At 43.8% G+C, this 23735-nt stretch overlaps 1 protein-coding gene across 1 annotated transcript in view; it reads left to right on the forward strand.

Moving 5' to 3' along the window:
* LOC147095717 (complement C4-like) overlaps positions 1–23735 on the forward strand; it is a 383861-nt gene that overhangs the window by 62482 nt on the left and 297644 nt on the right. Inside the window, exons 2-5 of the mRNA XM_085973700.1 lie at positions 12480–12672; positions 16116–16296; positions 19784–19854; positions 21335–21420. Of these exons, the coding sequence (XP_085829826.1) occupies positions 12480–12672; positions 16116–16296; positions 19784–19854; positions 21335–21420 (531 nt within the window). The remainder of the gene's footprint in view (positions 1–12479; positions 12673–16115; positions 16297–19783; positions 19855–21334; positions 21421–23735) is intronic.

The following is a 23735-nucleotide window of genomic DNA, read 5'->3' on the forward strand; positions in this document are numbered from 1 at the left end:
GACAATCCATCAGCATTTCCATGCTGTTTAGTTACCCTGTACTCGATGTCATATTGGTGTGCCCCTAGGAAAAGGGACCATCTCTGCAGCCGTTGTGCTGTCATTATCGGTACGCCCTTCTGAGGGTTGAAAATGGAGACAAGAGGTTGATGATCGGTTAGTAGAGTAAATTTTTGACTGTGCAGATAGTGATTGAACTTCTTCACCCCCCACACTAGGCTGAGGGCCTCTCTGTCAATCTGGGCGTAGTTACGCTCGGCAGAAGTTAACGAGTGTGACGCAAAAGCTATCGGTCTCTCCAAACCATTAAGGAATTTATGTGACAGTACCGCCCCAATGCTGTAGGGAGACGCATCACACACCAGCCTGATTGGCAGTGCTGGGTTGTAGTGAGCCAATACTTCCTTCAAAGTGATTAAGTCCTTACTCTTCTGAAAAGCACGTTTACAATCATCGCTCCATTTTCATGCTACGCCCGTTCATAGCAGGGCGTTCAGTGGATGCAGAATTGTCGACAAATTCGGCAAAAACTTATGATAGTAATTCACCAACCTGAGGAATGACCTCAGTTGCGACACATTTTCAGGCGCTGGGGCCTTAACAACCACTTCAATTTTGTCAGGGAACTTATGTAACCCCTCTTCATCAATCACGTGGCCACAATACAATATCTGTTTCTTAAAAAATTCGCACTTGGGGCGGTTGGCTCACAGCCCATGTTCCCGTAGTCTAGTGAGCACCTGTTCTAGGTTGTTAAGGTGTTCACTGTCATCTTCACCTGTTACAAGGATGTCGTCCAAGTAACACTGAGTCCCCGGAATCCCTTGCAGGACTTGTTCCATCGCTCTTTGCCATATCGCCGGAGCCGATGCTACTCCGAATACCAATCGATGATATTGGTAAAGACCTTTGTGAGTGTTTATCGTGAGATACTTCCTAGAGGACTCTTCAACCTCCATCTGCAAATATGCTTGTGCGAGGTCAATTGTTGTAAAACGCTTCCCTCCAGACAGTGAGGCGAAATGTCTTCTATCCTTGGAAGAGGATATTGTACTGTGTGAAGGACAGGGTTCACCATCACCTTGAAATCCCCACAGATGCAAATCTTACTTGGCTCTCCGGAATTATTGCTTAACGTTTTTTTCATGACAGGAACGATGGGTGTCGCCCACTCGCTCCAGTCGACCTTAGACAACACGCCCGCCTTCTCCAGATTCTCCAGCTCTGCCTCGATGGCTGGACGAATTGCATATGGTACCGGTCTCGCTTTGAAAAACTTGGGAACTGCATTCTCTTCTATTTTTAACGAGGCGGTTACGCCTTTAAGCATGCCCAGTTCTTGTTGAAATACCTCTTTGGCGTTAGCTAAGATTGTTGACAATCGTCCAGGAGTGACGTCTTCATCTTTTTTACCGTCCACCGTCATTGCATGAATGGAATGCCAATCTAAGTTTATCTTCCTGATCCATTCCCGTCCCAATAACGGTGGTCCGCCATTTGGCAGTATGTAGAGATACAATTTCCGTATTTTCTTGCCATTGTATTCGACAGGCACCCTTATTTTTCCTCTGGGGTATACTTTTTGCCCCGTATATGTCATCAAGACGATGGATGTCTCTCTCAAGGGTATGTGTGAAAATAGCCGCTCATAGTCTCGTCGATTCATGACGGTTAGCGCTGATCCTGTATCCAATTCCATTTTAACTTGGGACCCTGCTATCGTGAGGGTGACCCAAATGGTTCGGTGATCCTCTTTTGCGATTACATTGTGAAGTTTGAGACAGCTTAATCTCCTGTTCTCGGATTCACTATCGCTCATCTGGTCTTCGGAACTACTGTCTGTCATCTTTTGTACTTTCTTGTACGGTTCCTTAGTAGCCTTTTTGTTGTCGCTGGTCTTCTTCCCAGACCTACAAACTCGTGCAATGTGTCCAATCTTCCCGCATTGTCTGCATATTTTGTCTTTGGACCAGCAGTCCTTCTGGTCATGGTTAGTTCTGCCGCAGCGATAACATTTTGCAAATCCCCGTGTCATTTCGTGGGTGCCGTATTCCTGTGGTTTTTGTTGAATTTCTGCAGCTCCCCTGGCTGCTCCTTCATACAATACTGCCACGCTGAAAGCCTTATCCAGCGTCAGCTCCTTTTCTGCGAGTAACTTCTTCTGTGTTCCTTCACTCAGGAGTCCACAGACAAATTTGTCCCGTAGGGTATCTGCCAGTCCTGCTCTGAACTGGCAGTGCTTTGATAGCTTGCGTAGTTCCGTAAGATACTCAGCATTGCTCTCATCTTTGTGCTGAGTTCTCCTGTGGAATTTAAATCTTTCTGCTATCAACAGCGGTGCAGGGTTTAAGTGCTCCTGTAGAACAGCAACAATTTCGTTAAAACTCTTCGCCTTCGGTTTGGCTGGAGTAATCAGATCCCGCAATAGGCCGTACGTTCTAGCGCCCATTAAGTTTAGCAATATTGATGCCTTTTTCCCCTCCGCTATTTCATTTGCCTCGAAATATACCTCGACTCTTTCCACATACGTGGTCCAGTCCTCTAATGTATTATCAAAAGCAGTGATACAGCCAGTCTTCGGGATCTTGCAAATCTAAAATGGCACCTCCCGCGCTTTGCCTTCTTCCCCGATTTAACAAAATGGTGCCTCCCGCGCTTTTCCTTCTTCCCCGCTGTTGTTAGCGCTGCTTTCCACGGTTTCTTGCGCGTATTCTTTTTCTTTTAATATTTTCCCGTCGTGGAGCGGACCCTCTGGGACACTTCCCTCCCTCTTCTGAGGTCCGAACGCTGCCCAGCTTCGAAACACCGGCCGCGCCCTGTATGCTCCACCCTCTCTCTCTCTCCTCGCTTCCCGACTCGCTGCCCGGCCCCGTTGAAAGGCCACCCGATCGAGCTTCAGCCCGCCGCAGCCCAGGAAGGATCAGAGCACTACCTGCCACCAGCCCAATTAGCTGGGAAACCACGGACCGAGGAACCCAGCCTGGCTCTGGACAGTCTCTCCTGCAAAGCCTTGAACCCGATGATTGACGGTCAATGCCCGTTCCTCGAGTTTCAATGGACTCTATTTTTTTTTAATTTTTATTTTTTTTCTTCCGACCTTCAACAATGTCGTCGGAGCTGCTGCCGAGTTGCAGGTAAGTACGTTTCTTACTCGTCGCCAGTGTTAAGTCCGTGAATGATTGAGACACGGACTAGCAGGAGAGGAAACAAAATGATCTTTACTGGTGGAATGCATAAACGAAACTAACCAACAGAGGCTCTCTAGCGCCTTTTATACAGGGGTGGTCACTGCCGGTATTGCAGTCTGAGACCAGTTATTCTCTTAAAGGTACATACACAACAAAGGTGTTGTCTTATAAGGAAAGGTTGAGCAGGTTGGGCCTATACTCATTGGAGTTTAGAAAAATGAGAGGTGATCTTCTTGAAACATATAAGATTCTGAGGGGGCTTGACAGGGTAGATGCTGAGAGGATGTTTCCCCTCGTGGGGGAATCTAGAACTCGGGGTCATAGTTTCAGAATAAGGGGTCGCCCATTTAAGATAGAGATAAGGAGGAATTTCTTCTCTCAGAGGGTCGTGAATCTCTGGAATTCTCTACCCCAGAGAGCGGTGGAGGCTGGGTCATTGAATATATTCAAGGTGGAGATAGACAGACATTTGAGCTACAGGGGAGTCGAGGGTTATGGGGAACAGCAGGGAAGTGGAGTTGAGGCCAAGATCAGATCAGACATGATCTTATTGAATGGCGGAGCAGGGTCGAGGGGCCGAATGGCCTACTCCTGCTCCTATTTCTTATGTTCTTATGTTCTCACTAGCATTAAAAAAGAAATTCTATGCTCAGTTTTTAAATCTGCCCAGAGCATCAAACTGCGTGGGTACTTTTCAAGCATTGCTGATCGCAGGTTGGACTAAACTGCACCCAGGCAATTTGATACCCGTAACTTGTTATTTTTGACAAACATTACTTGACTACACAGTTTGGTTCTTCGCTTTCGGAAAGTTTCAGTCTCAAGGTCTTCTGTCAATAATTCAGTCGTGCTAAGATTTTAATTGACATTGTGTAATCACTTTATTTAGAATGGGAGTGTTTGAAGTGAATAGTATCGATGCATTTAAGGGAAGGCTGGACAAACATATGAGGGAGAAGGGAATAGAGGGTTACGCTGATAGATTTAGATGAGGAAAGACTGGAGGAGGCTCGAGTGGAGCATAAACACAGCATGGACTGGTTGGGCTGAATGGCCTGTTTCTGTGCCATATATCCTCTGTAATGTAGAATCCTGTAGAGAAAAAAAGCTGATTTACACTTTAACTAATTCAGTATTTAAAACAGTGCGGGTCGTTTTATAATTTTTAATGATTGAAAAATAAGTTGCTTTTCCAAAAGGAGTGCAATTAGCCCCTGTTACGTGATTTGGATATAGGTGCGTTATGGCGCATGAGCTGACAGATGCCTTCATTTTCTCAATTAGCACAAGCCAGTAGTGTTATTGACGCTTACACCACACACCCCCACCCCACCAGACACACACACAAGGACACTGATGATCTAAGTACATCTCCCGAAGGTACTGGGGCACTGTTCCATAGGCACTGCTTACCCGCAGTTGCAACATCCAAGCGGCCATATGTCAAGTGTGAGCCAGGAGCTTAAAGTTTTCAGGTGATTTCACCAAAGTTTAATTCCAACTCATCCTGATCCTGGTGCTCACTGGGGCTTAATTGCCTGCAAGGAATCATTTTGGGTACAATCGAGGTACATTCCCAAGAGGGGGAAAGGTAGGGCAACTAAAGCCAGAGCTTCCTGGATGATGAAAGAGAACCAGGCTGAATATAGAAAGTTCAAGCAAGAAGTGAAAAAGGAATTAAGAGGGGCAAAGAGAGAGTATGAGAATAGATTGGCAGCTAACATAAAAGAGAATCCACAAGTCTTCTATAAGCATATAAATAATAAGCAAGTATTAAGAGGAGAGGTTGGGCTGATTAGGGGCCAAAAAGGAGGCCTACACATGGAGGCAGAGGGCATGGCTGAGGTACTAAATGAGTACTTTGCATCTGTCTTTAACAAGGAAGAAGATGCTACCAAAGTCACAGTGAAAGAGGAAGTAGTTGAGATACTGGATGGGATAAAAATTGATTAGGAAGAGGTACTAGAAAGGCTGGCTGTACGTAAAGTAGATGTCATCAGGACCGGATGAGAAGCATCGTAGGATGCTGAGGGAGGTAAGGGTGGAATTTACGGAGGTACTGGCCATAATCTTCCAATTCTCCTCAGATACGGGGGTGGTGCCAGAGGACTGGAGAATTGCAAATGTTAGACCCTTGTTCCAAAAAGTGTGTAAAGTTAAACTCAGCAACTATAGGCCGGTCAGCTTAACCTCGGTAGTGGGGAAGCTTTTAGAAACGATAATCTGGGACAAAATTAACAGTCACTTGGACAAGTGTGAATTAATTAAGGAAAGCCAGCACGGAATTATCAAAGGCAAATCGTGTTTAACTAACTTGATTGAGTTTTTTGATGAGGTAACAGAGAGGGTTGATGAGGGCAATTCGGTTGATGTGGTGTACATGGACTTCCAAAAGGCATTTGATAAATTGCCACATAATAGGCTAGCCAGCAAAGTTGAAGCCCATGGAATAAAAGGGTCAGTGGCAGCATGGATACAAAATTAGCTAAGTGACACAAACAGAGAGTAGTGGTGAACGGTTGTTTTTCAGACTGGAGGAAGGTACACAGTGGTGTTCCCCAGGGGTCGGTACTAGGACCACTGCTTTTCTTGATATATATTAATGACTTGGACTTGGGTGTACAAGGCACAATTTCAAAATTTGCAGATGACACAAAACTTGGAAGTATAGTGAACAGTGAGGAGGATAGTGATAGGCTTCAAGAGGACATAGACAGGCTGGTGGAATGGGCGGACACGTGGCAGATGAAATTTAAAGCAGAAAATTGCAAAGTGATACATTTTGGAAGGAAGAACGAGGTGAGGCAATATAAACTAAAGGGTACAATTCTAAAGTGGGTGCAGGAACAGAGAGGGTATATGTGTACAAATCATTGAAGGTGGCAGGACAGGTTGAGAAAGCGGTTATAAAAGCATACGGGATTTTGGGCTTCATAAATAAAGGCCAATGAGTGCAAAAGCAAGGAAGTTATGATGAACCTTTACTATGTCCAATTCTAGGCACAGCACCTTAGGAAGGATGTGAAGGCCTTAGAAAGGGTGCAGGAAAGATTTACAAGAATGGTTCCAGGGATGAGGATAGACTGGAGAAGCTGCGGTTGTTCTCCTTTAAAGCAGGGAAGGTTGAGAGGAGATTTGATAGAGGTGTTCAAAATCATGAGCGACCCGGACAGAGTAGGTAGAAACTGTTCCCATTGGCAGAAGGGTCGAGAACCAGAGGACACAGATTTAAGGTGATTGGCAGCAGAACCTAAGACGACATGAGGGAAACCTTTTTTACACAGCGAGTGGTTCGGATCTGGAATGCACTGCCTGAGAGGGTGGTGGAGGCAGATTCAAATGTGGCTTTCAAAAGGGAATTGGATAAGTACCTGAAGGAAAAAATATTGCAGGACTACGGGGAAAGTGCGGGGGAGTGAGACTAGCTGAAGCGCTCTTGCAGAGAGCCGGCACAGGCTCGACGGGCCGAATGGCCTCCTTCTGTACTGTAACCTTTCTATGATTCTATGATTGAACTGGCATCAGCGAAATGAACGCTGGCTGTTTTCCCACCCCCTGAACATAGGGCGCAAAGTGCAGTGTGCAATGCTGGTTTGCTGCGATCCGAATAAGAGGTCCTAATCCAAACGTTGGACTTTCTATTGAGTTTGGATGTAGTTCTCCTGCAGCTATCAGTCTCAGATCAGTACCCATGATGTGTGTTCCGGATTTACCGGACCAAATGTACCAACGCTGCTGAACTGCAAATGATATTAAAGTTAATGGGAACGGAGGTTACACTGGCAATCTTGATCGAGGTCTGCTCCCCACCAGGTTTTTTATACGTTTTGCCACCTGCTTCCTACTGGCATTAAAACATTGGCCAGTTGCACTGCGTCACGATCAACGAGAAACTGATTTGCATCAATGTGGAAATGGCTGCATTATTGCAGATCATTACATTTTGCCACTTAATCTGTCCACCGCAAAATCTGTTGCCAAATGTTGTCAGTTTGCCCGTTAGTCACTCAACTGAGCAATAATTTGGCACTGTGCAGTGTGGCGAGACAGGTATTCTCAAGAAGCGGAGTTAACCAAAGCATTCAAAAATCAAATGTTACTGTTTTGCATGAATCCTTGACCCACTCGCTCACCACCTTATCTTTGCAGTCGCGCCTCATATAAACTCTGAGCAGGAAACTGGATTAGACGGTTCCTTACATTTCCAATTTATTGTATGAATCGAACCATTCAGTCACCCACTTCTGCTCCTGGTTAGAAAACGGGGGAGAGGGAGACTACTCGTTGTATTGATTTCTATGTGGGTTCAATGACGACACATTGATGAAAGAGAATGTCTTTTTATCTAAAGTATGTTCAACTCAGTTAACAGCATTACAGGAGACACCATCTTAGAGATCCATCTAAAACGAAACTAAAACTAAACTGTCTCTCTCACATGCCCTCTGCTGGTAAGGCATAAATAATCAAACAGGCAAATATGCTGGTAAGGCATAATAATCAAACAGGCAAACACCATCACTATTTGCTGATATCATTACATCTCCCTTTCTTATAACAAAAGTATTTTACTTTTATCTAACAACATGTTTTCTTTGTATTACTCTGCATTTTAACTGTAACACTTAATGAACTTACATTATCATTATCATTATCAAGGTTTTTTAACCTTGTTTTGTGTGTTCACATGAAATATGTAAATACACTAGAACTTGAAGAGAGAATAAGATAACATTACTTCCTTCTATAACAAGAGTCCTTAAATTTGCTCAATTAGTCTCTCAGGCGGCTTCACGTGTCTTGAGGATTTTCTGATTGATTGTCCTTGAATCTGAGTTGTTGCCACAGATGATGATTTCTCAGCTGTGTGATCAGGTTGTTCAACAGTATCAGTCTTTTGACCTGCTGTGGCTGGTCCCATGAGAAGATCCCGACGATTTCTTCGCAGCACAGCACCCTCATCTGTCTGAATGGTGTATGATCTTGGTTGGACTTCACTCAGGACAGTTCCCTTCTGAGTCCATTTGTTTGTTTTGTCTTTGAACCTTACTTGATCACCAGTGTGGAGTTCAGGTAGGTTTTGTGTTCCTCTGTCATAGTAGTACTTTTGCTTTTCTTTCTGTTGTTCTTTGAACTTGCTCACTTTCTCCCCCTCTTTTGTTTTCAGGAGGTTCTCCGGGGTGGGTAGGTTTGACCTTAGCAGACATCCCATAAGGAGTTGGGCTGGTGACATACCACACTCGAGCGGTGTTGTGCGGTATACAAGCATGCTCTGGTAGAAGTCAGTTCCACTGTATTTTGCCTTGCACATCAGTCTTTTCACTGTCTGGACCGATTTTTCCACTAGTCCATTGGACTGTGGAAAGTGAGGACTTGACATCACGTGGACAAAGTCCCACTCTTTGGCAAAGTGTCGGAAACTTGCATTGTAAAACTGGGGTCCGTTGTCTGTGAAGACCTCGCTTGCCACGCCATGTCTGGAGAATATGGCTTTCATACATCTTATCACAGCATCTGCAGTGGTGGTGTACAGTCTACAAACCTCTGGATACAGGGAGAAATAGTTTGTGACTACAAGATAGTCCTTCCCTTGACATACGAATAGGTCAGCGCCTACCTTCTGGTAAGGTCTGTCTGGCGCTGGGTGTGGCTTCAGTGGTTCTACAGGATTGCTTGCTTGATATTTCAGGCATATTGTGCAGTTTGACACCTCATTTGTCACATCTTGGTTGATTTGTGGCCAGTACATCACCTCTTGTGCTCTTTTCTTACACTTTTCGATTCCCAGATGTCCTCCATGGATCCTTTTTAGCATCTCTTTTCTCAGACTCTTTGGGATAACTATTTTACTTCCTTTGTAGATGATGTCTTCGACCACTGATAGTTCCGCCCTGCAGTTCCAGTACTCTGCCATGTCAGGTGAGCAGTCTTGCTTCATGTTGGGCCATCCAACCAAGATGCTTTTCCTCAGTCGTCTCAGTGTTTCATCTTTGTTTGTCTCAGTCTTTATGAGCTCCATTTTTGCATCTGCTATGGGCAGTGCACTTGTGATCATGTCCACGTAGGCGTTCACTTTTTCATCCATTGTGGTGTTTGCGGGCTCACTTGGGTCAACAGCTCTGGACAACGTGTCTGCTGTATACATCAGCTTACCCGGTGTGTACGCAACATTCAGTGTATAGCGTTGCAGCCTGATCATCATTCTTTGTATTCTAAGCGGACAGCTATTTAGTGGCTTTTGGAACAATGCAATCAAGGGCTTATGGTCAGTCTCTACACTGATTGCTTGTCCTGACACAAACTGGTGAAATCTTTCACAGGCGTATGTGATGCTGAGCAGCTCCTTTTCTATTTGAGCATATCGCATCTCCGCGTCTGTCATTGAGCGCGATGCATATGCAATAGGTTGCCAGTCATCATATTTTTGCAGAAGAACGGCACCGAGCCCACTCTGTGATGCATCTGATGATATCTTGATGCGTCTCGCTGGGTCATAAAACCTCAGAACTGGTCCCTCTGTGAGCAGTTTCTTTAGATCGCTCCATGACTTCTCATGCTCATGATTCCATTCCCATTCTATGTTCTTTTCAGTTAGTCGTCTCAGTGGCGCCATCTTTTCTGAGAGGTTGGATATGAATTTACCCATGTAGTTGATCATTCCATTAAACCTCTGCACGTCCTTTTTGCATTGTGGCTTTGGCATATTCTCAATGGCGGACACCTTTCTGGGATCTGGGCTGATGCCCTCACTGCTAAGGATATCTGCCACGAATGTCAGTTCTGTCACCCCGAGCTGGCATTTCTCTCTATTCAGCTTCAGGTTTGTTTTCCTTGTTGCTTCTAGCACTTTTTTCAGTCTCTCGTCATGCTCAGTTCTCGTGGTTCCCCATACTATGATGTCATCCATAGATGTATCAACTCCCTCCAGGTGCTCATAGATCATATGGATAGTTTTGTGATACTCTTCAGGAGCTGAGGCAATGCCAAATGGTAACCTTAGGAATCTGCATCTGACAAATGGACTGTTGAACGTGCACAGTCTTGAACTTGCCTTGTCCAGTTTCATCTGCCAAAATCCTGATGATGCATCTAACTTGCTGAAATACTTTGCATTTGCAAACTGTGACATGATTTCCTCACGTGTAGGAAGCTTGAAGTGCTCTCTCTTTATTGCTCTGTTTAGATCTCTTGGATCCAGGCAAATTCTGAGCTTTCCATTCTTTTTGTCCACAATGACGAGGGAACTCACCCACTCAGTTGGCTCATCTATCTTCCGAATCACGTTCAGGCTTTCCATCCTGTCCAACTCTGCCTTCAGTTGCTTTTGAAGAGCAAACGGAACTTTTCTGCATGGATGTATGACCGTTGGCATACTTTTATCTACTCTGATCGTGTGTTCTCCTGGAAGGCAGCCTAGACCCTGAAATAGGTTATTGTACTCTTTCATGAGTTCATCATAGACTGTCTCTCCTTTGCTTTCCACAACGAGGACTCTCTTTACCAGGTTCAGCCTCTCACAGGCTATTAAACCTAGTATGGCCTGCACATCCTTTGGCACCACGATTAATGCTAGCGTGTGCTCTCTGTCCTTGTGTGTCACTTTGACAATGCATCTTCCTTTCACTGGTATATCAGTACCTGAGTATCCTGTCACTTTCACTTTTATTCCATGTATCTTTGGTCTGGGTCTAATTTTCTTAAAATCAGTCTCTGATATCACATTAACTTGTGCTCCAGTATCCAATTTAAATGGAATGTGTGTGTCATTCACTTTTAGTGTCAACATCCAGTTTCTTTTTTCTTTTTTGTTTTCAGACACAACATCCACATAGAACTCCTCTATCTCGCTTTCATCTACTGCATGGATCTTGCTTTGTTGCACTTGGTTCTTACAGCAACGGGCATAATGGTTGTTTTTGTTGCAACTATTGCATGTTTTACCATATGCTGGACACTTTTTTGGTGAATGCTGTGTACCGCATCGACTACATGACTTTCGATTGTCCCTTTCATTTTTGTTCGCTGGCCACGCCTCTTTTTTCACATTGGCGCTCTTTTTGTTAAACGGTTTGTGTCCGTTCTTTCTCACTGCATCCACGTTGCAGCTACTGTCACTGAACAGCTCCTTTGCCTGCGACTTCACAGTCTCTGTAGCTCTACACAGTGCTATGGCTTCTCCCAGGTCTAGATTTTGCTCTCTTAGCAGTCTTTCCCTTAGACCATTATCTGGAATACCACACACCAGTCTGTCTTTTATCAGCGAGTCTGTCAGTCCCCAAATTCACACGTTTTGCTTCTGTTTCTCAGTTCAGTCACATACTGATCAATAGTCTCTCCCGTTTTCTCTACACATGTGAAAAATCTGTGCCTCTCAAACGTCACGTTACGTTTAGGTATGCAGTAGGCCTCAAACTGTTCCATTATTTTATCCAGCTTCATTTTGTCTCCATCAGCAGCGAATGTGAAGTTATTATACACCTCCAGCGCTTCATCACCCACGACATGTAAGAACACTGACGCTTTCATTTTATCACTTTTCTCGTCAGCTCCGATTGCCGCTAAATACAACTCCAAACATTGTTTGAACCTCCTCCAACTTTCAGCCACATTACCTGTCAACTGAAGCTTCGCTGGTGGGTGTAAACCTTCCATTTTTTACTTCGTTAGCTATTCTCCACAGGTAAGTAACAATGTTCTCTTTTGGCTTGCTAATATGTGGAGAGCTGATTTAACTTCAGATTTTTCCTCTTCATCTTTTTCGATCCCACTTCTGACACCATGTATTGATTTCTATGTGGGTTCAATGACGACACATTGATGAAAGAGAATGTCTTTTTATCTAAAGTATGTTCAACTCAGTTAACAGCATTACAGGAGACACCATCTTAGAGATCCATCTAAAACGAAACTAAAACTAAACTGTCTCTCTCACATGCCCTCTGCTGGTAAGGAATAAATAATCAAACAGGCAAATATGCTGGTAAGGCATAATAATCAAACAGGCAAATACCATCACTATTTGCTGATATCATTACACTCGTCAGCTCTTCTACCGATTTATTCCCAGGCCTACAGAAAGACCACTAGAGGAATAATAGGGATACATTTCCACGGGAGTTCTGCTGGTCGTCCATCGTAACTTCGGCGGAAACCTCGGGAAATGGCTGTCAATGTGGAGAACTCTTGGGGAAATTCACCCCTATTATTCTGTGCGCATGTGTGTGGTTTTTCAATGAAGGGACCCATGTCGAATATTGATTAAAACATGCTTTGACTTCTTCCGTTTGCTAGCTACTTAATTACAGCCCCCAACGTTATTCACGTTGGGGTGAAAGAGAGCATCACCATTCAGCTGGAGGGAGCAGGAAATCCTGTCCGCATCAAAGTATATTTATTCGATGTTACAACCTACACAAAGTGTTCAGACGACGTTGATTTTGAACTAAAGGCAGAGAATCGTTACCATCAAATTAAAGATATCATTGTAAGTACTACCACCGTAATCCGTCAAGTGAAGTGTAAAGAAATCTGTCATTTGCTTATTGTAATGTTACCTCTTATTGAAGAGCACATTGCATAGTCCAAGTTCGTTACTATGTCAATGTTATGCTAACCTTATATATAAACCATTGGTACTCTCGTGCAAAAACAGACAATGGAAGTTAGTTACTTAGTTGGAAAGCTTGATGCATTGGAGTCCACTCCCTCTCTGAGCACTTCTGTCCAACGGATTCTTGAATTTCCAAAAATAATGTATGCAGTGTTGCACTGGGCAGCATGGTAAGCTATGCTCTTACTCTGTCACAATATTATTTTCGAAATTAAATCGATATAGTTCTCGCTGCCAAAGTTAATTTCCATCCACAATAAAACGCAAATTAATTAATATTATGCATCCAGTTTTATTTGCTGTCTAAAGCTATCATTGTATGTTCTGAAGATTATAAGGTGCATATTCCTGATGTGGTGGGGGCTAATTTAAAAAAAACTTGCATTTATATAGCGCCTTTCACGACCACCAGACGTCTCAAAGCACTTTACAGCCAATAAAGTACATTTGAAGTGTAGTCACTGTTGTAATGTAGGAAACACAGCAGCCACTTTGCGCACAGCAAGCTCCCACAAACAGCAATGTGATAATGACCAGATAATCTGTTTTTGTTATGTTGGTTGAGGGATAAATATTGGCCAGGACACCAAGGAGAACTCCGCTGCTCTTCTTCAAAATAGTGGCCATGAGATCTTTTACGTCCACCTGAGAGAGCAGACGGGGCCTCGGTTTAACATCTTGCCTGAAAGACGGCACCTCCGACATTGTAGTACTCCCTCAGCACTGCACTGGAGTGTCAGCGTAGCTTTATGTGCTTAAGTCCCTGGAATGGGACTATGAACCCACAACCTTCTGACATCAGAGGCAAGTGTGCTACCCACTGAGCCACAGCTGACACTTTCAGACTAACTCGTAATTAAGGAACATGTTGACCCAGAAAATAATGTATTAGTCATTTCTATAATTATTGAATGAAAAATTCTTTACAATGACTATTCCCAATTAAAAGTTAATGTGGGGGTTTATTTTATCGAACTTGCTGGGTGTGAACCCCACAGGATCGGGTATAATGTCGGATTTACACACCACCCATTGTTACTCACCAGTGACTTCAATAGAGATTAAAATCAACCGACTCTTAAAACCAGCGTTACACCTGATCCCTTCAGTTTCCCGACGGGTGCGTTAGTTTAAAATTGCCCCCAATGATCCTGGATTATGGCCCGGATTTCGCAGTCAGTGGTGAAGCGACGCATTTGCTGCTGACCTCGTGAAAGCTGCCCACAAAGATCTAGCGATTTCTGTGGCGTGGATTGCAGCTCTTCCGACCTCTGCTTGAATCTGTCGCCAAATCAAGCGAATCTCCAGCGTCCAGCCACAGTGATGTCATCAAGCAGGCTGAGCAGTCAATTGCATTGAAGAATTCTCGCAGGCAGCAAACCAGGAAGCAAATTGCACAGATTCGAATTTAGTTTTTGTAAATTTTACAGCGAGCAAAATTAAAATTGGGACATACACAAAGGATTAAGGTAGAAACTGAAATATCATAAACACAACTTAAAAAATATATTGGCCCTGAATTTGCAGTCAGTGGCATAGCTAATGAATGAAATCCGTACTTACCTCATGCGGCGCCCCCTTCACAAAGTTGCTTTGAAATGCTGCGGAGTAGCGGCCCGCGAATCCCAGGGATGCACCGTTGTGCGTAAACATACTTGGGATCACGTGAGAGTATGCCGTCATACCGACTGCAAATTCAGGGCCCATTATTTAAAAAAAACATGTCATTCTTAATCATATTAATGGAAAAGTTGAACATTTCTCAAATATAAAACTAGATTTTCATGGCCAGCAGTCAATATGCCTCAAATACCCAGTTACACCTCTTTCAACAAGGGTTAACTTTTTAGGCGGGGAGTGGTGGTTTGAGGGTGTAGTGTTGCTTAAAAGCATTATTCAAGCGTAATAGAGAAGTTTTTGTCCTTCAGTGTGATTTTCATTAGTTGCCGGCTCTGGGGAGTTCCACAGCACAACCTGTGGCGAATCAGGGAATGACTGACCGCAACGTCCAGATACCCACATTTATCTGAACAAGCGCTAAATCCAGAAGTTGCTGTTAGTTTCAGAAGGATAATGACAGCGAGTACTGACAGATTCGCTGTCATTACCACCTCAAAATCCTGGCTTATAAACGAAAATAAAGGAAGCAACATCGGCTGCGGATTTATCATGCCTTGGAACTTCTTTTGTAGCAGCTCTAGGTCAGAATGTTGTGGGTTCAAGTTCCACTCCACAGCCTTGAGCACATAATAAAGCTAGGCTGACACTCCAGTGCAGTGCTGAGGGAGCGCTGCACTGTCGGAGGTGCCGTCTTTCAGATGAGATGTTAAACCGAGGACCCGTCTGCTCTCTCAGGTGGACGTAAAAGATCCCATGGCACTGTTTCGAAGAACAGAATGGGAGTTCTCCCCAGTGCCCTGGCCAATCGTTATCACTCAATGAACATAACAAAAAAACAGATAATCTGGGTCATTATCACATTCCTGTGTGTGGGAGCTTGCTGGGTGTAAATTGGCTGCCGCGTTTCCTACATTGCAATAGAGACCACACTTCAGAAGAACTTCATTGGTTGTAAAGTGCTTTGGGACATCCTGACATCTTGCAAGGTGCTATTTAAATGCAAGTCTTTTATTTTCTTGTAATTGTGACATAGAACCTAGCCGACGTTGACAGATAAGAAGCGAGACCTGGAATGGACAGGTTGTCTTATGAGGAAAGGTTGGACAGGCTAGGCTTGTATCCGCTGGAGTTTAGAAGAGTAACAGGTGACTTGATTGAAACAAATAAGATCCTGAGGGGTCTGGACAGGGTGGACTTGGAAAGGATGTTTCCTCTTGTGGGAGAATCTAGAACTAGGGGTCACTGTTTAAAAATAAGGGGTCGCCCATTTAAGACAGAGATGAGGAGAATTTTTTTCTCACCGAGGGTCATGAGTTTTGGAACTCTCTTCCTCAGAGGGCGGTGGAAGCAGAGTCTTTGAATATTTTTAAGGCAGAGGTAGATAGATTCTTGATAAGCAAGGGGGGTGAAAGGTTATTGGGGTAGGCAGGAATGTGGAGTAATCAGATCAGCCATGATCTTATTGAATGGTGGAGCAGGCTCGAGGGGCCGAGTGGCCTACTCCTGCTCCTAATTCGTATGTTTGTATGTTCGTAAGCTATTGGTTACACAATCAACATTTTGATAGTCTCAGCCACTGTTCTTGCAGGGCAGTATCAATGGTCAAGTCACACTGGAGCTAGGCCATGGCTCAGTGAAATATATAAGCAGACTAACCAGTTTTAGCACCACTGACCTCCACAGTATCAAACCCACAGGCTCTCCCTGACCGTATCAAGAAAGCTAACATTTGGTTACGTAAAGACAAATACATCTCCCTTGCTGCTGAATGCCAGCAACTGTTTCCGGAAAGGAAAATGGTTCCCGTCCTGCTCTCCTCGAAAAAGGGTTACATATTCATTCAGACAGACAAGCCAATATACACGCCAAACGAATATGGTGAGTACTGCTACAGTATAATGCACACGTTTCAATATTTACATTAATTTATTATATTTATAATAATATCAAAAAGGCGAGGGAAGCCCAGCTAATGGTTTGACACAGACTACGTTCTGATAGAAATCGGAGGGCTTCCCTCTGTTCATCGAATAATGAAAGCCTTCCTACGTTCGGACACAAACATAGGGATTGGAAAGGAATACTTAATATCATTTTTCATGAATACATTATTAGGTGGCACTTTATAAAGTCAACACTTTTAGGAAACCTTGACTCAACTCAATGATTATTCTTGCATTTGCCAAGATCTATCATGTTTAAATTCGCTTGAGAGCAAGAACAGCTAGATTTTAACAGACATTTTAGGTGATATCTTAAATAGGAAGGATCCTGTGAAGTTACTTGACCTTATTCCATTTGCTAGTGATGAATGTATGACCAGTCATAAAATCATACAGCTGGAGAGTCTAGAACTAGGGGGCATAGTCTCAGGATAAGGGGTCGGCCAATTAACATAGAAACATAGAAGATAGGAGCAGGAGTAGGCCATTCGGCCCCTCGAGCCTGCTCCGCCATTCAATGCGATAATGGCCGATCATCCAAATTCAGTACCCGGTCCCTGCTTTCACCCCATACCCCTATATCCCTTTAGCCTTAAGAAATATAGAAACATTATGGATTTTCTTCACTCAGAGGGTTGTGAATCTTTGGAAATCTCTGCCCCAGTGGGCTGTGAATGCTGAGTCTTTGAGTAGATTCAAGGCTGAGATCGATAGATTTTTGGACTATGGAGATCAGGCGGGAAAGTGGAGTTGAGGTCGATGATCAGCCATGATCTTATTGAATGGCGGAGCAGGCTCGAGGGGCCGAATGGCCTACTCCTGCTCCTAATTCTTATGTTCTTATGTTCTTAGAAGGAGGCCATTTGGCCTGTCGTGCCTGTGCCAGCTCAGTGAAAGACTTACCCACTCAGTCCCACTCCCCTACTCTTTCCCCATAGATCTGCATTTTTTTTCTTTTTCAAATATATATCCAATTCCCTTGTAAAACTTACTATTAAATCTGCTTCCACCACCCTTCCAAGCAGTGCATTCCAGATCATACCTGCTCGCTGCATAAAATTATTCTCCTCTGGTTCTTTTGCCAATTACCTTAACTCTGTGAAATCTATCAAAACCCCTCATAATCTATTAAACCTCCCCTTAATGTTCTCCACTCGAAGGAGAACAATCCCAGCATCTCTACGTAACACCACATATTGTCTCCACGTAACTGAAATCCCTCATCCCTGGTATCATTCTAGTAAAACTCGTCTGCACCCACTCCAAGGCCTTGACATCCTTCCTAAAATGTGGTGCCCAGAAGTGAACACAATTCTGCAGCTGAGGCCTAACCAGTGATTTATAATGGTTGGCCATAACTTCCTTGCATTTATACTCTATGGGGGAGAAATTTGGCTGCTTTGCGCCTCCCGTTAGTGCTTGCGTGGGGTGGGGGGTGTAACTGGGTGCTAAGGGGATAGCGACCGGGCACGGAGAATTCTGCGATGCCCGTGAACTTCCCTGGCAGTTTAGTGCTGGGGCTAACACTTACCGCCTTGCCCTCTATGACGTCTCGATGTGTGAGGCGCTAAAGTGCGCAGCGCCCCGTTACCGCCCCGGGTGTGAGATTGCCTCCCGCCACCCTGCTGTATCGCCAGGTGTCAGCAGCATCAGGAAGAGGAGGCGTTGCCCCTTCGGCTGGCCACTTGGGGTGCGCTAATTAAAGGCAGTGGGTTTCAGGTAGGCCACACTTTATTCTTTGCACCAGAAGGTGCCTGCTGAAAGTTGTCGATGCTTTACTGCTGCAAGATTTCCAAGCGCTCCACTCTCTGAGAGTGTTTGGGGCTGTAATAGTAGTCGCGCAGGTCGCCCGGCAACACAGAACTGAGCACAAGTATGTTGCGCACCATCATTAGCCCTTCCCTTGAGCGAGGGAAGCAGCCTCCGATGCGCGCCACATTGTTCAGTGCACTGCCGCTACTGCCACACTCTTGCACGTTAGCGCCATAAGGGAAGCGGTTAGCGCTTGATTTAATGCTCCATCTCCCTCTTGGACCATTAATGCTCAATTTCCCGGGACCAGAAAATGATGATCGCCTGGCGATACGTTTCCCAGATTTCAAATGTTATCGTCCCAAAGCGGGGCGCTATGGAATTTATAGCCCCCAAGTCTCTCTTTATAATGCCGAGGATCTCGTGTGCTTTTTAACGGCTTTCTCGACTTGTCAGGCCACCTTCAAAAATACGTGAATGTGAACCCCCAGGTCCCTCTGTTCCTGCATCCCCCCTTTAAAATGTCGTTTAAACTCCCCCTCCCCATTCTTCCTTCCAAAATGCATCATTCGAGAGGATTCGAGTACAGGAACAAGGAAGTCTTGCTGCAGTTATACAGGGCCTTGGTGAGACCACACCTTAAGTATTGTGTACAGTTTTGGTTGCCTTATCTGAGGAAGGATGTTCTTGCCATGGAGGGAGTGCAGCAAAGATTCACCAGACTGATACCTGGGATGGCAGGAATGACGTATGAGGAGAGATTGGGTCGATTGGGCTTATATTCGCTAGAGTTCAGAAGAATGAGAGGGGATCTCATTGAAACTTATAAAATTCTAACAGACTAGACAGACTAGATGCAGGAAGGATGTTCCCGATGGCGGGGAGTCCAGAACCAGGGGTCACAGTCTAAGGGGTAAGCCATTTAGGACTGAGATGAGGAGGAATTTCTTCACCCAGAGAGTGGTGAACATGTGGAATTCTCTACCACAGAAGGCAGTGGAGGCCAACTTATTAAATATATTCAAGAAGGAGTTAGATATATTTCTTAAGGCTAAATGGATCAAGGGATATGAGGAGAAAGCAGGGACAGGGTACTGAATTTGGATGATCAGCCATAGTCCCATTGAATGGCGGAGCAGGCTCGAGGGGCCAAATGGCCTACTCCTGCTTCTATCTTCTATGTTTCTATGTTTCTATTTCACACGTCTCTGTATTAAATTTCATCTGCCATGCGTCGGCCCATTTCACCAGTCTTCCTCGGCCGTCCCTTGTGCGCCTCCCCTGGTTTTCCTTTCTATTGGATGGAAGCAAATATCAGGAGAGGTGTACAACCTGCGGCCAATCAGATATCACCTGCTTTATATTATTGCCAGAAGTCCAAATCTCCCTCGGTGGGTGCTCATTACTTCCACCACAGGACGTGGCGACCATCCCATCCGCCCTAATATTTAAAAAAATAGATTCCATGTTAAGCTTGTAAAGTGTCAGCGCTACACCAAGGGTATATATAAACGTCGTTTCGCGTATGATGGAGAAAGCTGAATTTGATTAAATTGAAATCCATGTGTTACCTAATTTAGCTAATAACATGGCTCATTCAAATGCACTTTGTTTAAATCTTTTAGATCAAAATGTTGACTAGAGTCTATTTGTTTACTTTTACTGCGTAGTGCGTTACAGGATCTTTACTCTTGATCATTATATGAGACCAGTGAGCGAGAGCATTAAAATAACTACATACGTGAGTACATTGGAGTTCTGTGGCATCAGTCAAATGCACTTTCCACTATATTTTATGACACGGCAGTGTAGAACAAGTACAGTTACTTCAAGTTCCAATTTTCTGTATGGTGAACTATATTATCCATGCAGTTCTATTTCATTTTCTCCCTAGCATCTCTCTGAGGCTGAGCCAAACTGTTCGCAAACTTGGTGTCATATTTGACCCTGAAATGAGCTTCTGAACACATATCCACAGCATAACAAAAGACGCCTATTTCCACCTCCGTCACATCGCCCGCCTCCGCTCCTGCCTCAGCTCACCCGCTGCTGAAACCCTTAACCACGCCTTTGTTACCTCTAGACTTGACTATTCCAACACACTCCTGGCTGGCCTCCCACATTCTACCCTATGTAAACTTGAGGTCATCCAAAACTCAGCTGCCCGTGTCCTAACTCGCACCAAGTCCCGTTCATCCATCTCCCCTGTGCTTGCTGACCTATATTGGCTCCCGGTTAAGCAACGTCTCAATTTCAAAATACTCACCCTTGTTTTTAAATCTCACCATGGCCTCGCCCCTCTCTATCTCTGTAATCTCCTCGAGCCCCACAATCCCCCCACCCCCCAAAATACCTGCGCTCCTCTAATTCTGCTCTCTTGAGCATCCCTGATTATAATCGATCAATCATTGATGGTCATGCCTTCTGTTGCCTAAGCCCTAAGCTCTGGAATTCCCTCCCTAAACCTCTCTGCCTGTCTTTCCTCCTTTAAGACGCTCCTTAAAACTGACCTCTTTGACCAAGCTTTTGGTACTCTTCCCTAATTTCTCCTTATGTGGCTCGGTGTCAAATTTTTTGTCTTATAATACTCCTGTGAAGCGCCTTGGGATGTTTTACTGTTAAAGGCGCTGTATAAATACAAGTTGTTGTTGTTGTTACATTAATGATGTAAGTCAATACCTAAATGGGCAAGCAATTTTAAATGATGTCTCTGTACAAATAGTGGAATCACAGATTGTATGGCTTCATTATATTCTAGTTTATAGTCACTGATGCATTAATTAACACAAATAATTACAAATGTGATTTTTATTCCTGATTTTAATTATTAGTTATTTTGTGCATGGCGACTATTCATATTTATCACATTTACTAAATTTCACTATTGATCTTATTTCAAGTATTAATGAAATCTATGTTATTATCGACTTAATATGTATCTTGGATTTCCGCCTGCAATGTCTGCGGGGTTTTTCCTGATTCCACCACTGTAACTTCATTGGAAACCCGGGCAAGCAGTTTTAATGGTCGTTGAACTTCCTTTTACCACAGATTTTAACCCATCTTCCGCCGAAGTTACAGCGAGGTAGCAGGAAAATTCCGCAGAAATTCTACCCCGTTTTGTTAATTAAGTATAATCGAATACGCTGTCAAATATGCACAGTATAGAGGGTCGTTGCTGTATTAAGTCTAAATTTGAATGCATTCAATTCTCCTCCTAGAACTCCAGAAATATGCAGTTTCCCGGCTTGTTGGTGAAGTCAGGAAACGTAGTCACTCGGCCGCTAAAGATCCCGAATATCGCAGAGTGAGTTGCCACAATATTTGAGAAATTAACCTTTTATCCCAATCGGAGTATGGCGTTTCATCGAACACTTCTACTTTATTTTTTTAAACAAGTTCAGTTGCTGCAGCTTTCGTGCCCATTGTACTGTGTGGCTATTGCTCAACTGGGCAAGACAGAAAGAAGGATTTCTCACCCTACTGCAAGGTGATCTGTTCAGCAAGTCATCAGTCGCAGCTGATTAAATGATTATTAATACACCTATATGCTGAAACTACAAATCAAAAACTGTACGATTGAAAACAGTGTGCAATTTGGAACGATTGAAAAAGTGTGCCCTGTGCAACCCATTCATAATTTTAAAGAATTCTATCAGGTCATCTCTAAGTCTTTTTCCTAAAGAAAAAAGCCCACCTGTTCAATCCTTCCCGAGAGCTCAGTTCTGTTGCCATCCTTATAAATCTTTTCTTTTTGCACTTTCTCCAGTGCTTCCATGTCCTTTTTATGGTATGGAGACCAGAACTGTGCACAGGACTCTGTGCGGCCTGACCAGCGTCCTATGTAAGCTTAGCATAACGTTACTACTTTTGAATTCTAGACCCCCAGAAATAAATCCCAGTGCTTTTATCGCATTTTTAATTGCTTTGCTGACCTGCGATGCTGTTTTTAATGATTTTTGCACCAACATCCCTTTGGTCTTCTACCCCATTCAGTTTATTCTATTTTCTAAGGTGTAGGTGATATTTCCATTTTTCCTACCAAAGTGCATCAACTCGGTCACATTTATCTATGTCAAATTGAATTTGCCACTTTACTGTCCAGTCGGCACATTTTCTAATGTCGTCTTGTATTATGTTGCATTCCTCCTTAGCATTAGCTATACCCCCCAGTTTGGTATCATATGCAAATTTTGATATTGAGTTACTTGTTCCTAAGTCCAAACCATTACCATAAATTTACAGTGGTCCCACTACTGATCCTTCTAGCCTCCTACAATCTGAATAACTACCTTTTACCCCTACTCTTTGTTATCTGTGTTTTTTAGTCAATTTGCTATCCATTCAGCCATTTGTCCTCTGACTCCACATGTCCTAACTTTTGTCATGAGTCTACTGTGTGGTATCTTACTGAATGCCTTTGGAAAGTCTAAGTATATGACATCTACTACGCTACTATCTACACTTTCCATTACCTCCTCAAAGAATTCTATCAGGTTAAGTAAACATAATTTCACCTTTTGGAATCCATGCTAACTTTTTTTATCACACTTTCTGTCTGTGAAGTTATATTAGACAGTTGTGTCAATCCTAACATGAGAATGAAGGTGAAACTGCTGGCCATGAAGCATGATACATTAGTCACATGTCTAGCACCAGTGTGAGCAGCACGATAGCTGATATTTTAACAATAGTTGGAAATTAAGCACATGCATAATAGTACATGGCAGCATTGACCTAGTCAACCACTGTCACTGTCAACCTAATTTTACAAGCCAGTTGCCGGTGTCTTGCTGCAGATAGGGTTTTGCAACTGTCAAATTGACTCAGAGCAAGCAGAGGCAATTGTACCACATCACTGCCAAATACATGGGTCAGGGTAGCCAGGTATCACCCAGCGCTGATCTCCATGGCATTCCTTCTTTTATCAGCAGCCCATTTTAAAAATCACCCCATTTTTGTTTCCCTGTTTACTTCAATGGAACAGAAAATCGAGCAGGGTGTTAAATAGGCTCAGAATCATTATCACGATTTTGCGCCTCTGCCTAAGCCCTGTTTCTCCCCACAATGCTACAAACAAGCAATGATTCTGTAACCATTTTGCGCAAAATGAAACATTTGTGTTTCAGACTTTAGCTGCCCTGACATTGCGGGCAGGGCTACATCCAATTACTTGCAATAACTCCAGGAGGAGGCTGGAGTAAACCACAAAGAAATGACGTAAACGCCCGTATAAACTGTTTCAGGGTATTTTTAACTTTTGGCTATAGTTTAAAGTGAGCAATATTGGATTGGCCGCCTATGATGTCCCCTCCTGATTGTCCCTTCCATTGAATGTATAACGGGCAACCGACCTCATATATCCCAAGTAAATTATCCCTTTTCTCCGAGCGCCTTCTTGTCACATTTAGTACTCAGCTGTATGTAAGAGATACAAAAGCCAGCTTCACTTAAGAATTAGTACGCCAGTTTCGTTTAACACAATTCTTGTAAAAAAAATGGATAAATTTTCACCTTGCTGCCCATGAGTAAAACCGAACCACAATGCCAGTTTTACAGTGGAACAGCAAGTTCAAAAGTTTACCCCATGTTGAGTGAGACAGGCGCAGAAGAGAGGGGTCA

Source organism: Somniosus microcephalus, unplaced genomic scaffold, assembly GCF_052327205.1.
Source record: "Somniosus microcephalus isolate GS21.2 unplaced genomic scaffold, FLI_Smic_1.0 unresolved_chr1, whole genome shotgun sequence".
Taxonomy (NCBI): domain Eukaryota; kingdom Metazoa; phylum Chordata; class Chondrichthyes; order Squaliformes; family Somniosidae; genus Somniosus; species Somniosus microcephalus.